The following is a 14,355-nucleotide window of genomic DNA, read 5'->3' on the forward strand; positions in this document are numbered from 1 at the left end:
GAGGCAAGGATATACAATGGAGAAAAGACAGTCTCTTCAATAAGTGGTGCTGGGAAAACTGGACAGCTACATGTAAAAGAATGAAATTAGAACATTCCCTAACACCATACACAAAAATAAACTCAAAATGGATTAGAGACCTAAATGTAAGACTGGACACTATAAAACTCTTAAAGGAAAACATAAGAAGAACATTCTTTGACATAAATCACAGCAAGATCTCTTTTGATCCACCTCTAGAGTAATGGAAAAAAAACAAAAATAAACAAATGGGACCTAATGAAACTTAAAAGCTTTTGCAAAGCAAAGGAAACTACAAAAAAGACGAAAAGACAACCCTCAGAATGGGAGAAAATATTTGCAAATGAATCAATGGACAAAGGATTAATCTCCAAAATATATAAACAGCTCATGCAGCTCAATTAAAAAAACAAACAACCCAATCAAAAAATGGGCAGAAGACCTAAATAGACATTTCTCCAAAGAAGTCATACAGATGGCCAAGAGGCACATGAAAAGCTGCTCAACATCACTAATTATTAGAGAAATGCAAATCAAAACTACAATGAGGTATCACCTCACACCAGTTAGAATGGGCATCATCAGAAAACTTACAAAAAACAAATGTTGGTGAGGGTGTGAAGGGAACCCTCTTGCACTGTTGGTGGTAATGTAAATTGATACAAACAATCCAATTTAAAAAATGGTCAGAAGACCTAAATAGACATTTCACAAAGGAAGACATACAGATGGCCAAGAGGCACATGAAAAGATGCTCTACATCACTAATTATTAAAGAAATGCAAATCAAAACTACAATGAGGTATCACCTCATGCCAGTCAGAATGGCTGTTATCAAAAAATCTAGAAACAATAAATGCTGGAAAGGGTGTGGTGAAAAGGGAGCACCTCTTGACTTGTTGTGGGAAAGTAAATTGATAAAACCACTATGGAGAACAGTATGGAGGTTCCTTAAAAAACTAAAAATAGAATTACCATATGACCAAGCAATCCCACTACTAGGCATATACCCAGAGAAAACAATAATTCAAAAAGACACATGCACTCCAATGTTCATTGCAGCACTATTTACAATAGCCACCTCATGGAAGCAACCTAAATGCCGATCGACAGACGAATGGATAAAGAAGACATGGTCCATATATACAATGGAATATTACTCAGGCATAAAAAGGAACGAAATTGGGTTATTTTAGAGACGTGGATGAATTTACAGACTGTCATACAGAGTGAAGTGAGTCAGAAAGAGAAAAACAAATATCGTATTTAATGCACATATGTGGAACCTAGAAAAATGGTACAGATGAACTTGTTCGCAGGGCTGAAATAGAGACACAGATGTCTCTATATAAACAGATGTTTCTATATAAACCACCTACCTAACCCTCTCTCCACCCCTCTTCTCTCTCTCTCTCTCTCACACACACACACACACAACACACACACACATATATACACTTGGCCTCTTTGTTAGGGCCTCCTGCTCATCTAACTTAAAACTATGAAGATGTGGATCTTAATATTCCACAGTGACCTCACCTTAACCATAACCTCAAAGCTAACAGATGGACTGGAGTGGGAGATACCATGGATCAACACTAGAGAAAAATGTGACAAAACACATCTGGCCCCAAGGATATTAGATAAGAGACTACGGACTGATACGAATATAATAATTATTATTATTAACATCATCACTGTCCTGTCTGAACAGCAGGAGAAAACACTTATCACTTGACATGGTTCAGAGATGATGTTCACAAAGCCAGCACCCCTCTGAGCTGGAGTCAGACCTTCCCTCAGCCAAGCAGGATTCACTGCTTTCCTCCTATGTGCTCTTAGGCAAGTTACTTAACCTCTCTCAGCCTCCCTTTCCTCATCCTGCAGGAGTGGCAGGGATGAGAGTAACCACAGAGTGGTCATGGGGATGAAATGAGATGCATCACATAAATCCCGTGGCACTGTGCCCGGCACATAGTATGTGCTCAGTAAATGATATTGCGACTGTCAGTTACTGTGCTTCCCTACTTGGGTATCTCCTTCATGCCTGACACCTATGGCTTTCCTTCTGGGATGCATGAGCTTCCATGCATGGTCGAAATATATTTTGTTCATTGAAACGAAAAGGATCTGGGATTTTTGCTTTTCACCCTGCTTCATGGCACAGCAATGATGACAATAAAGAGCTGACTCCTGGCTCTAAGCTGCTAAATCTTTTGCGTCACTAGGGCTTTGTTTATGTCAGTGTTCCGCACACGCATGGAGAGCAGAAAGTGACTCACCAGCCTACTATGCCTTGATGGGACAACCCCTTGGGACTGTCCCATTGCCTCCACCCTGCTTCTGTTTCATTACACAATCTCCTGACTCTAATTTGGTTTCCCAGAAAAACTTCACCAAGAAGAATATTTCATAAGAAGCTGGAGAATAAGAAGGCAAGGCCAGACATTTGGGAATCAGAGGCACCCACCTTCCCTCTCTTCCTTCCTTCCTTCCTCAGTCAATCCACACGGATTAACTGAACACCTACTATGTGCCAAGTACTATGCTGGGGGCTGGGGATTCAGTCTCCAACAAGAGAGACCCTGGTCCTACCATGCCTGCTGTATGGATGACACCACAAATCATGAATCCATTACAGTTAATTTCACAAACTGGTAATTACAAATTGAGGTGAGTGCAAGAAAGAAAAGATGCAGGGAGTTATAAGGCTGTCTAAGATAGTCTGGGGATTCTCAGAATGCTTCCATGAGGCAGTAACATCTAGTCAAGGACCTGTCTGAAGAGTGATAAGAATTAACCTGCCCAAGAGGCACATAAGTGTGTCAGGGGGGTGGGGTAGGGAGTAGGCAATAAAAAGACTTGTGAAGTCCCTGAATTGCAAAATCTCAAGGAATGGAAAGAAGCTCAGAGTTACCAGAATAGGCGGGGGGCAGGTGAGGAAGAGAGATGATCTACACGATAGTTAGAGAATTGAATTGACTTGAACAGAATCTTTGGCAGAAGTCGGCAAACTACAGCAGGGTTAAATCTGGTCCCTTCCTGTTTTTGTATAGCCTCCCCACACATACCAACTAAGAATGTTTTCATATTTTTAAATAGTTGAAAAAAATAAAAAAGATTAATATTTAATAACATTGTGAAAATCTTATGAAATTCAAATTACAGTAGCCATAAATAAAGTTTTACTGGAACACAGCCATGCCCGTACATTTACATATTGTCTATAGTTGCTCTCACACTACAGTGGCAGAGTTGGGTAGCTGCAACAGAGACTATATGGCATACAAGCCTAAAATATTTACTATCTAGCTCTTTATGGAAACAAAATTGCCAACCCCTAATCTAGTGAGATAGGCAGAAGTCAGATTATAAAATCTTTTAAATCATATTAAAATTTTAGGATCTTATCCCAAGAGCAGGGGAACTCATTAACCCATTAAAGAGTTTGAAGAGGAGAACAGCATAATTCAGCAGTGCCCAGACCTGTCTGCACATTGGGTTAACCTAGGGAGCTTCCAGAATATAATGCATGAGTCTCACCCCCGGAGACTGTGCATCAGTTGGGTTTGTGGATGGCCTGGGTATGGGCTTTGGAATTTTTGGAAGATTCCTAGGAGATGCTAATGTGCAAGTAACTTTGGGAACCATGGATAAAATTGCATTTGCATTTTTACAAGATCACGCTAACTCAGGGCTTCTCCCTCTGGCTGGATACACATTAGAATCACCTGGGGGATATTTTCAAAGATACTGATGCCAAGGCCCACCCAGACCAGTTACATCAGGATGTCTAGAGATGGGCTCCGAGCATTGCCCAGGTGATTCTAACGTGCAGCTCAGGTTACACACTCTGCGTTAATGTACAGCAAGGGTAGATACACGAAAGCCCTGGGAGGCTACTTCGCATGGTCCAAGTGAAAGATGGCAGAGGCTTGGTGATGCACTGGTGACAGTGGGGGGCTGGGTGGAAAGTTTCAAAAGTGATACCTAAATGTCTAGCAAAGCAAATGGGTGCAGCCTGATGCCATTTATTGGGATGGGAACCTTGGAAGAGGAAGAAGTTTGGGGGGTAAGAACATTAGTTCTGTTCTGACATCTTGTTAAAAGGGAGGATGCCTATGATGGGATTAGTCAGATTGAGGCTATAAAGAAGGCTGGGGTCAAGTCACAAGAGGCCTTGAATGCTATCTTAACAATGTTCTCTTTATATAGCAGACAATGGCTACAACGATGTAGAGGAACACATATGGGCTTTTGATTCAGATGGTGTTCCTGCCACATACAGTGTGTGTGTGTTTCCTCAGCTTCCTCATCTACAGAATGGGATTTAAAGTGTTCATACTCTGTCTCCTATACCTTTGGCCAGCCGACCTCAATGACAGCACAGGCCTCAATAAATACCCTTACAAAGGTGTTGTGAAGATTAAATGAGATATTATGTGAATCTCTAGAAATTTATGTAGCACAAAAGACCCTCAAAAATGGTAGTTGTTATTCCTAAAGGAGAATGACACAGTGACACCTCACAATGATGTTTTAGGAAGTGTATATGGACAATGGTATGAAGGATAAGCACAGAAGATAAGAAACTGGCACTTAGGTTTAGCAGTTATGACAGACAACATGATGGTATCTGTTCATCCATCAGTAAGAAGTCAGAGTCCCGCAATCCTGTGGAGTCCACAATCCTCCAGAATTCCCGGCTACCCTCCCAGTGCACTGCTCCTCCTTCCCAAGTGTGGCTCTGGTTGTCTGTCTTGACCAAGATGAAGGTAAGAGCTCTAGCCACCATACTCACAGTCCAGGTGACAAGATGGAGAAAAAGACAAAAAGAAGAGGATTCTATCAACTCTTCAACTGTATACACAAGCTGAAAATTAATTTTAGAGATGAGCAAGAATGACTTCCTTCAAAGAGAAAGGGGATCCAGAGAAACCAGAATGCACCCTGCACTCCTGATCACAGCAGAATTAAAGGCAAGAGCAGAACTCAGATCATCGAAGCAAATGAGTCATAGTACCTGGCGAGGAAGCAAGGCTTCAGCCAGACACCAGTCAGAACTAAAGATTATGGCTCTTGCAAGTTAGCCAGAGGAGTTCCTGTAACTGTGGACAACCCCAAAACGACCCCTGCCCTCAAACATGAGGCTAAAAACTAATGGATGCTGATAGCATTAAAACAATAACTATCTGCTCAGATTAACCATACATCTGATGTAAATCCATATACACCTCACAAGATGTCATCAAATAAATACTTCTGTCCCTTTAATGTAAAACAAAATACATATGTAGGAAAGTGCCTAAAATATACATGAATATTTTAATACTAATTTTTAAAGTGAACCCTCATGTAACTACCTCTACAGGCAAGAGATAAAATATTACACCACCTCAAAAGCACACCTCTCTGACCACAACACCCCTCCTTCCCACCCAGAAGTAATTAACTACTATCCTTGCTCTCGTGATGTATACTTCCTTCCTTTTCTTTACGATATTTACACTTATGTATGTCTCTAAACAATGTTGTTTCTCTCATTTTTATATGAATGGAATCATGTGTTCTTCTGGACTCCACTTCTTCTGCTCAGCATTATGTTTGTGGCCCCAAAGAATTTATGGGTGAAATTACATGATGTCTGACATCTGAGTTAAAATACTGTGAGGAAGGAGGAGTTGCAAAGTATACTTTGAATACGGTGGTCATAAATTCATCACTGTTGAAGCTAGGCAATGGATAGATTAGGCTCTTTATACTATACTCCTGACTCTTAAATAAGTTTCAAATTTTTTCTAATAAAAAATTGTTTAAATTACTTTGTGAGATTCATTTTACTACAACAATTTTCATTGCTGTATAGCAACAGTTTTCTAAGTAAGGTCCCAAAACCAGGAACATCAGAATCATTGGGGAATTTGTTTAAATGCAAATATGCAAATAACTGGGCTCCACCCCAGACTTATTGAACCAGAAACTCTTGGAATGGGGCCCAGTAAGCTGTGTTTTAATAAGTCCTCCAGATAGTTCTGATGCATGCTCAAGTTTGATAACCACTACTCAATAGTATTCTATTCTATGAATGTTCCACAATTGATTTATCCATTCTACTATGGATACACTTTTATATATTATTTCAAGTTTGGGAGTTTCAAAGTTGTGAATATTATAAATATTCTTGTACAAGACTTTTGGTGACAAGAGTCTCTCTGACATATACCTAGTGGTAAAATAATAGAATCCCAGAATCATAGGGTGTATGTATTATTAACACTACATATAATGGCAAACTATTTTCAAAGTAGTTCACCAATTCACAGTCCCACTAGTAACGTACGAAAGTTCCCTCTGCTCTACATCCTTGCCAATATTTGGTATTTTTCAGACATTTTAATTGTTGCCATCTTAGAGGGTTAAACACTTTTAAGCTATCCAAGTTGGGATCAAAAAACATGTATTAGGGAACAGAACTCCAGACATGAAATCATAGTATTGCAAATATATTAGTTGGTGGGTTTACATGGAATAGGCCTGATGTAGGAAGAATTTGGCATGATGGAGAAACTGAAAAAGGTCAATATGATTATACTATGGAAAGCAAGGTGAAATACAGTACAAAATGTTGTTGGGAAGTAAGGGAGGAATAAATCAGGGACCTTGTAGGTGTGCTAAAGACTTTGAATTGTATTTCTAGTGAAATGAAAAGCCAATGAAGGGTTTTAAGCACAAAATTTACATCATTATATTTCTATATCTGCATACATTTAAAATCTTTCAGGCACACATCCACTTCTACCTATGATGGGGTTGCTTAACACTTCAGACTAATGCTTCTGCTGAAAACAACTAGAAAAGCTGGATAAAGCACAAATACATACACACACACACACACACACACACACACACACACACACACACACACCCCTACTTAAAGGCATAACTGAGTTTTTGAGAAAACCAGGAGTTGAGGGGACAAAATCCTAGAAATGAGAGAACCACAAAGAGATGAACCAAAATTCTGCAGCCACTCTTTCCCTTGGGACATTTACCTAAACTAGGTAAGGGGTAAGGAGCTGAGGATCCAGGCAAAGAACCTCAACAGAAATGCTATTAAGAGGCAAAAATACCAGAAGAAATTTTGGTAGTCTCTTGAGGAAAGAAAAACAAAAATTAGATACCTGAGATGCCAAGATCCAAATAAGAAGGAAGGAACAGAAAACTATGCCCAACACTTGGCTGGTATTCCTTTCAAGACATTTGCTGAATTCTGAAGCTGTGCTGGGCAGGAGGCTAAGAAGCCAAGGAGAAAGCTCCCAAAAAAACTTTCAGTGAGAGTTTTGACAGCCTCACACTGCTAAGGAGAGAAAAAAACAGAGTTCTGAACTAGCCAAGGGGAGAAGCCATTGAGAACCCCCTATGCTCTTAGCTGAAGTTCCAAGAAAGCTACACCCTAGAAAGAGGCATTGGCCAGTGGCAGACACAGCTTTATCGAAACTAAAACAAAGCCTACAGTCAGCTAAGTCCCTAACTGGATTACAATAATCAGTCCCCCAATATGCCAGCCTAGAAGCTATTTTTGCTGGAGTAGAATAACATCATATACAACATCCACAGTTTTTCATACAAAATGTTGAGTATACAATTAAAGTTTATTAAGCATGCCAAGACACAAAGCCAAAACCCAGAGTTGGGGGTTGGGGGGTGGGGAGAGACCACACACAAAGAAACCACAAGTGATTCAGATATTAGAGTTGGTAGAAGAAGAGTCTAACTGATTAATATGCTCAGAAGTAAAATAACAAGTTGGAGAAATTCAGTGAAAAGGCAAAGAATTTCACCAGAGTTATAATCAATAAAAAGGATCAAATGCAAAAAAATAAAAAATAAAGTTCAAATATAATTTCTAGTACTCTAAAATTAAGAACTCAATAGATAAGACCAAACAACACATTAAACAGAGCAGAAGAGATGATTAATAAATTGGAAGGTAGGTCAAAATTCTTCAAAGCTGAAGAACAGAGAAAAATATAAAATGGAAAAGAAAGAAAAGAGTGTAAAATACATGTGTGATAAAGTAAAACAATCTAAATTATGTAACTTTGAAGACGCAGAAGAAGAAAGAAGAGGACAGTAAAAGTATTTAAAGAGATACTAGCAAACTGATTAGAGATATCAATACACAAATACAAAAGTTACTAAGAACCTCACCAGGGTTGACAGCAAATAAACAACAGAAAATAATCAATAATGCCAAACCTAAGGACATCACAGAAAAATGTATACAAACTAAAGACAAAAAAGTCCTGAAAGCAGCCAGAGGAAAAAAGACACATTATCTTCAAAGAAGTAATAACAAGGTTGGTAAATGACTAATTTTTCAACAGCAATGATGGAAGCCTGAAGACAATGGAATAATGTTGTAAAGTGCTGAACAAAAACTCAAACACAGAATTCCATACTTAGAGAAAATATCATTCAAAATGATAGTAAAATTAAGACATTTTTAGATAAGTAAAAACTGAGAGGATCTGTCACCAGCAAACCCTCACTTTAAAAAATGCTAATGAAAGTCTAACGGGCATAAGAAAATGATCCCAGATGAAGGCATGATAATATAGGAAAAAATAAAGAGCAATGGAAAAGGTAAACATGTGGGTAAATAAGAATGAATACTGATTGCTTAAAATAACAATAAAGGTAATATCTAATAGGTTTTTAAAACATGTAGATTAAAATGCATGACAATAACACAAAAGATGTGAGGGGGGTATATAGAATTAAAATACAATAAGGTACCTTATTATCCAGTGTTATATTTACCCAAAAGGAATGACAATATGTACACAGGATGACTTATAAATAAATATTTATAGAAGCACTGTTAGTGATATATAGAAAATGGAAACAATGCAAATGTCCATCTACAGGTGAACTGATAAGCAAATTAAATGGAATACTACTCAGCAAAAAAAATGAATAAAACATTGACAGGCTAAAAACTATGGATGAATCGCACAGCAGACATTAATATTGAGCAAAAGATGCCAGATTTAAGAGTACACACTATATGATGCCATTTTATGAGGTTTTGTCCAAGAAAAACTAATCTATGAAGCTAACAGTCAGGACAATGGTTATCTTTGGGAGTATTAGAAACTGGAGAAGAGCAAGAGGGGACCTCTAGGAGGTTGGTGATGTTCAATTTCTTGATCTAGCTGCAGATTACCTCCATGGGTTCACTTAGTGGAAATGCATCAAGCTCTACATTTAGGATTGCTCACTTTTCTATATGTATTTCCAAAAATCGTTTTAAAAATATATTTCATAAGTACAGAAAGTTATATGCAGGATAACAAGACTGTATCAAGCATCAAGATTAAGAAACAAAGTATGACCGATATCATTGATATGTACGTTACTCCCTGATTACACCTCCACCCACCCCACCAGAGATAACTACTCTCATGAATTTGGTGCTCACCATTCCTCTGAACTATTTTATACTTTGACTCCTTATATAAGTTCACCTAAACAATATATAGAACTGTTTTGCATGTTTTTAAACTGTATATAAAAGATAATTTGACTTCTATTTTTTAAAGATCATTCTAAAAAGGGCACAAGGAAACTTTCCGGGATGACAAAATATTCTGTATCTTATTTTGGAGTGTTGGTTACATGGGTACATACATTTGTCAAATCTCATCAAAATGTACATTTAATATCTGTGCATTTCACTATAGGGAAATGTTATCTCACTTAAAACCATTTTAAAAAAAATAGATCATTCTAGCTTCTTCATAGGCAATGGATGAGGACTGGACAGAAGTGGAATCAGGAAGGCCAGTTAAAGTATTACAGCAGACCTGGTGAGGGTCAAACTCACCTATCTGAGGAGTAAGGAAATAAAGTCAGGTTGTGGTCACAGTTCTTTGAGCAGCTTAACTGTGAAGTGGAGCAGTAACTGGAGGGAGGAGTGAAGCCAAAGAAGGAGTTCTTAAAAATGGAATATCAAGCTTGACCCTGTTGAGAGGCAACAATGAAGGCAAAGAAGAGATGAGGACTCAAGGGAAAAACCAAGTCCTCCAGAATGTGAGAGGGAATAGGATGCGAAGTGCAGGTGGTTTGGTCTTTGCTGGGACACAATGTCTTCTTGTTTTTTAACTGGAAGGAAATAAAAAGGGTAGAGATGCAGGAAAAATCTTTTGGTGGTGGAAAGACAAAGTAGTTTCCATCAAATCGCTGCTACTTTTTCAATGATCATGGGTCATTATCTATAAAGGGTGGGGATCAGAGTGTTGAAGCCGCTGAAGAAGAAGGGCACAAAATTCCATTGGAAAAGGCTGGAAAAGTATCCTAGCATGGTGGGGAGGGGCTAAGAAAAATCAAAGGTTCCATTTTAGACAGGTTAAATGCCCAACAGGCAACCAAATTCTTGTAACATAGCATGGGCTCAGAATATTATTATTCATCTTTGCTTATGCTGCACGAAGCATGGCATAACACATATTAGGTACCCGAGAGAGAATGGATAAATGAATGAATGAAGATTAAATTTTTTTCATATTTTCTTAGCACATTTTTATATCGTTGGCCATATTCCACAATGGAACTGAAGAAAAAATAGAAATAAGGCACCTTATCAATCAACTGATAACAAATGCATTTCCCTTTTTCTCATTTTTAGTTCTGTGTGTTCTTGGAAGAAAGGCAATCTGTGTCTTCCGATGCTATAAATTCTTCATTTTATCTAAATAAATGACATGTTCATCTTCTAAAATAACTGTTAAGCAGAATTCACCAATGGGGCAATTCTCATAAAAAACTAAGAGACAGAATCTTTAGCCCTATGTTAACACAATTTGTGACAGTCATAAGGATATAGTTGACAAAGAAATTAGAAGCTCTTGCCAAGGTGGATGGAACTAGAGTCTGTCATACAGAGTGAAGTAAGTCAGAAAGATAAAAACAAATACCATATGCTAACACATATATATGGAATCTAAAAAAAAAAAAAAAAAGGTTCTGAAGAACCTAGGAGGAGGACAGGAATAAAGAGTCAGACGTAGAATGGACTTGAGGACACGGGGAGGGGGAAGGGTAAGCTGGGACGAAGTGAGAGAGTGGCATGGACATATACACACTACCAAATGTAAAACAGATAGCTAGTGGGAAGCAGCTGCATAGCACAGGGAGATCAGCTCGGTGCTTTGTGACCACCTAGAGGGGTGGGATAGGGAGGGTGGGAGGGAGATGCAAGAGGGAGGGGATATGGGGATACATGTATATGTATAGCTGATTCACTTTGTGATACAGCAGAAACTAACACACCATTGTAAAGCAATTATACTCCAATAAAGATGTTAAAAAAAAGAAAGGATTAACCTCATCTCTGTATTGGAGATGTTCCTGCTGCTGCTAAGTCACAAGTGCATAATGAGCAAAGAAAACCTTTAGCTCATGTACAGGAATCTCAGCGTGGTCCCACCCAAACCTGGTCATCCTAGGAGACAAATTAGCACACTGTGCTGTTTGTTTATCATTTATCAATTATGAAATGAAAAAAGCTTATAAATGCATTACTTGCAGCAGAAATTGTTATTCGCTTTATTACACTAAGTTCCATTTAAAAGGACTCCATTCATGCAAGAAGCACCGTTTTCACTGGATGAACAGTCATATTTTTACGCTTATAATTCAAGCATATACTTACTATGTATATTGAGTGCACTCTCCCAGTTCCTGTTGCCACAGCCAGACTGTAAATGCATATCTGTGGTCACGCTTAACTACAGTCATTCAGAACTTCAGCTGTCAAGTTTGGAGCTAATATTCTCACATATGCAGTTCATGCTCTACTCTTAAAAATAATTCCTTGTTTGCTATTAGAAGCTCCTAACATAACATACAAAATGGCAGGATCAATTTTTTAAAATAATCTAGATCTTTAACTAAATGCAAATACAATGTATTTTTCTTCCCTGAAAATATCCCCTTCCTTCAGTAACTATAAACCCTGGCCAAGCAGTAACATAGCACATGTTAAATATTTTTTTAAAAAAAACCCCACACACAATATAGCAGTGTTTACAGAGAGGAAAAGGAGGAAAACCTCAGTTTTGTGGTACACCATCCTTTGAGACACTCATTTTAAGTGTGGAGGCATCAATTATTTCTCCTTTGCTGTAAGGTCTACACATTTAAAGGTTCTGTAGGTCCACTAAGAAAATAAGCAACTGTTTCTCTGTATCATTAAACACCACAGGATACCAGCCTTGCTGGTTTTAAAACACTAGCAAAATTCCAACTGTGAATATTAAGGTTTACTATTTCAGTCTCCAGAGAAGCAGAGAGTTGTTTTGTTGCCAGAGCAGTAGGACCGTACTTCAAGCTGTCAACTGCACAATATTTCTAGGACCAACGACTAGCTCCACTGCAGAATCTTGTAATCCTAGAGTCTGAAGAAACCTTGCAGGTCTCCTATTCCAATCTGACATCCAAGACAGGAATTTTTTCCCCCAGCATCCCTGACAGACGGTCAGCCTCTGTTTCAATTACTCCAGTGGGGGAGTTCTCAAGAGAAGATTCCCAAGGGATATGATGAAATGCTAGAACCAACCATTCAGATAGGGAATAAGGCTCCAGTAAGCCTGGAGACAGCCTTGCCAGACAGTAAAACCAGACTTCCAAAAGAATGTGACTCAGAATCAGCAATCATAGAGGTGCAACGTTAAAACATATAGACCCCCCAATTTTGGGGCCATTCTAGGTCTTTCTATTGGCCTGAGAAGTAGCTCACGCAATCAAAAAAGCAAGGTGGCTTTTCTCCCGCTGATTTCTTAAAGTAAGAACTGCTTCTTTCAGGCTCACAGCAAGGGTTTGTCAGGCTTAGAGAGGATCAAATCCCTTCCTTCTGAAAATCAAGACAAGGGACCCCCTGGTGGAACTGCTAACGCTTAAAATACTCTTAACTTTGGTCTTAAAATTCTCACTACCGTAAACCAGAACATTTCGACCTCTTCTTTTAAAGGTGTATATAGGCTACGCTGTAACTGAAGTTGTTTGGTTGGTGTCGGGTTGATGTGTGTGTGTGTTGGTTGTGGGGGGGAGGCTTAAGCGCAGCCCTTCCTCCCGCAGGGGAGTCTGGTTTATCCGACCAGAGGTGTATATAGGCTACGCTGTAACTGAAGTTGTTTGGTTGGTGTCGGGTTGATGTGTGTGTGTTGGTTGTGGGGGGGAGGCTTAAGCGCAGCCCTTCCTCCCGCAGGGGAGTCTGGTTTATCCGACCAGGAAAGGCGAGTGTGCGGGGCTGAGCTGCCAGCACATCCCTAGGCGGACCCCGGGACTGGGCAGCCCGGCCCTTACCTGTCGATGCTAATCACGCACAGGGTCATGATCGAGGCCGTGCAGCACATGACGTCCATGGCGATAAAGACGTTGCAGAAGAAGTGGCCAAAGATCCACTTGCCCCCGATAAGGTCGGTGACGCTGACGAAGGGCATGACCGCCACGGCCACCGAGAGGTCGGCCAGCGCCAGGGACACGATCAGGTAGTTGGAGGGCTGGCGGAGCTTCTTGACGAAGCACACAGAGATCACCACCAGGCAGTTGCCGGCGATCGTCAGCAGCGTGATGAACGTCAGGATGGAGCCGATCACAACTTTCTCGGCTCTGCCGTAGTTGATCTGCTCCCCGCAGCCGGAGGCATTGTCCGGGAGCGCGTCCCAGGTGGGCACGGGGCTGGCCGTCACCTCAGGGACCCCGTGCAGCAGGTGCGGCGCCCAGGAGCCCGCGACCGGGCCGGCGCCGTCGGGGCTCAGGTCGGGCAGCCCGCGTCCCACCTCTGGCAGGAGGAAAGAGCGGAGGTGCCCGTAGAGGTCCGGGCGGCCGCTGCTGTTAACGTCCATCATCGTGCCGCTGTGCGTCGCTGCCCATGGAGCCGGCGCCCCGCCACGCGCTCCGGCTGCCGGCCCGGGGGCTTCACCTCTTCAGTTCCGCTCCGCTCGGCCCAGCCATGGGGCCCGCGCAGTCCGCTGGGGGGCGCCCCGGCTCGGCCTTGCCGCCCCGCACGTCCCGGTCCCCCAACAGCAGCGGACGACGCGGGAGCGCGGCCACCCGGGGACTCCCTGCGGGAGGCGCCTCCAGCACCCGACGGACCCCCGGGACGCGCGGGATCGCGGGCCGGCGGGCCGGGCTCGGCTGGCCGCACCGCACCGCTCGCACCGTTCGCAGCCTTCAGCCGCCGAGTGGCTCGGCCGAGAGCACCCGGGAGGCAGCGGCAGAAGTTGCGGAGAGCGCCCCGCCCCTCGCGCCCGCCGCCGCCGCCGCCGC

At 41.2% G+C, this 14,355-nt stretch overlaps 1 protein-coding gene across 3 annotated transcripts in view; it reads right to left on the bottom strand.

Annotated features, from left to right (window-relative positions):
- HTR7 (5-hydroxytryptamine receptor 7) overlaps window positions 1-14,105 on the bottom strand; it is a 111,347-nt gene extending 97,242 nt beyond the window's left edge. For all 3 annotated transcript variants that reach the window (XR_003677709.1, XM_028481914.1, XM_028481915.1), the window contains exon 1: window positions 13,390-14,105. Coding sequence is in view for 2 of the 3 variants with exons in the window: in XM_028481914.1 (XP_028337715.1) it covers window positions 13,390-13,934 (545 nt within the window). In the remaining variant the exon portion in view is untranslated. The remainder of the gene's footprint in view (window positions 1-13,389) is intronic.
- Window positions 14,106-14,355: the final 250 nt, after the last annotated feature.

The sequence above is a fragment of the Physeter macrocephalus genome, chromosome 20 (genome assembly GCF_002837175.3).
Source record: "Physeter macrocephalus isolate SW-GA chromosome 20, ASM283717v5, whole genome shotgun sequence".
Taxonomy (NCBI): Eukaryota; Metazoa; Chordata; class Mammalia; order Artiodactyla; family Physeteridae; genus Physeter; species Physeter macrocephalus.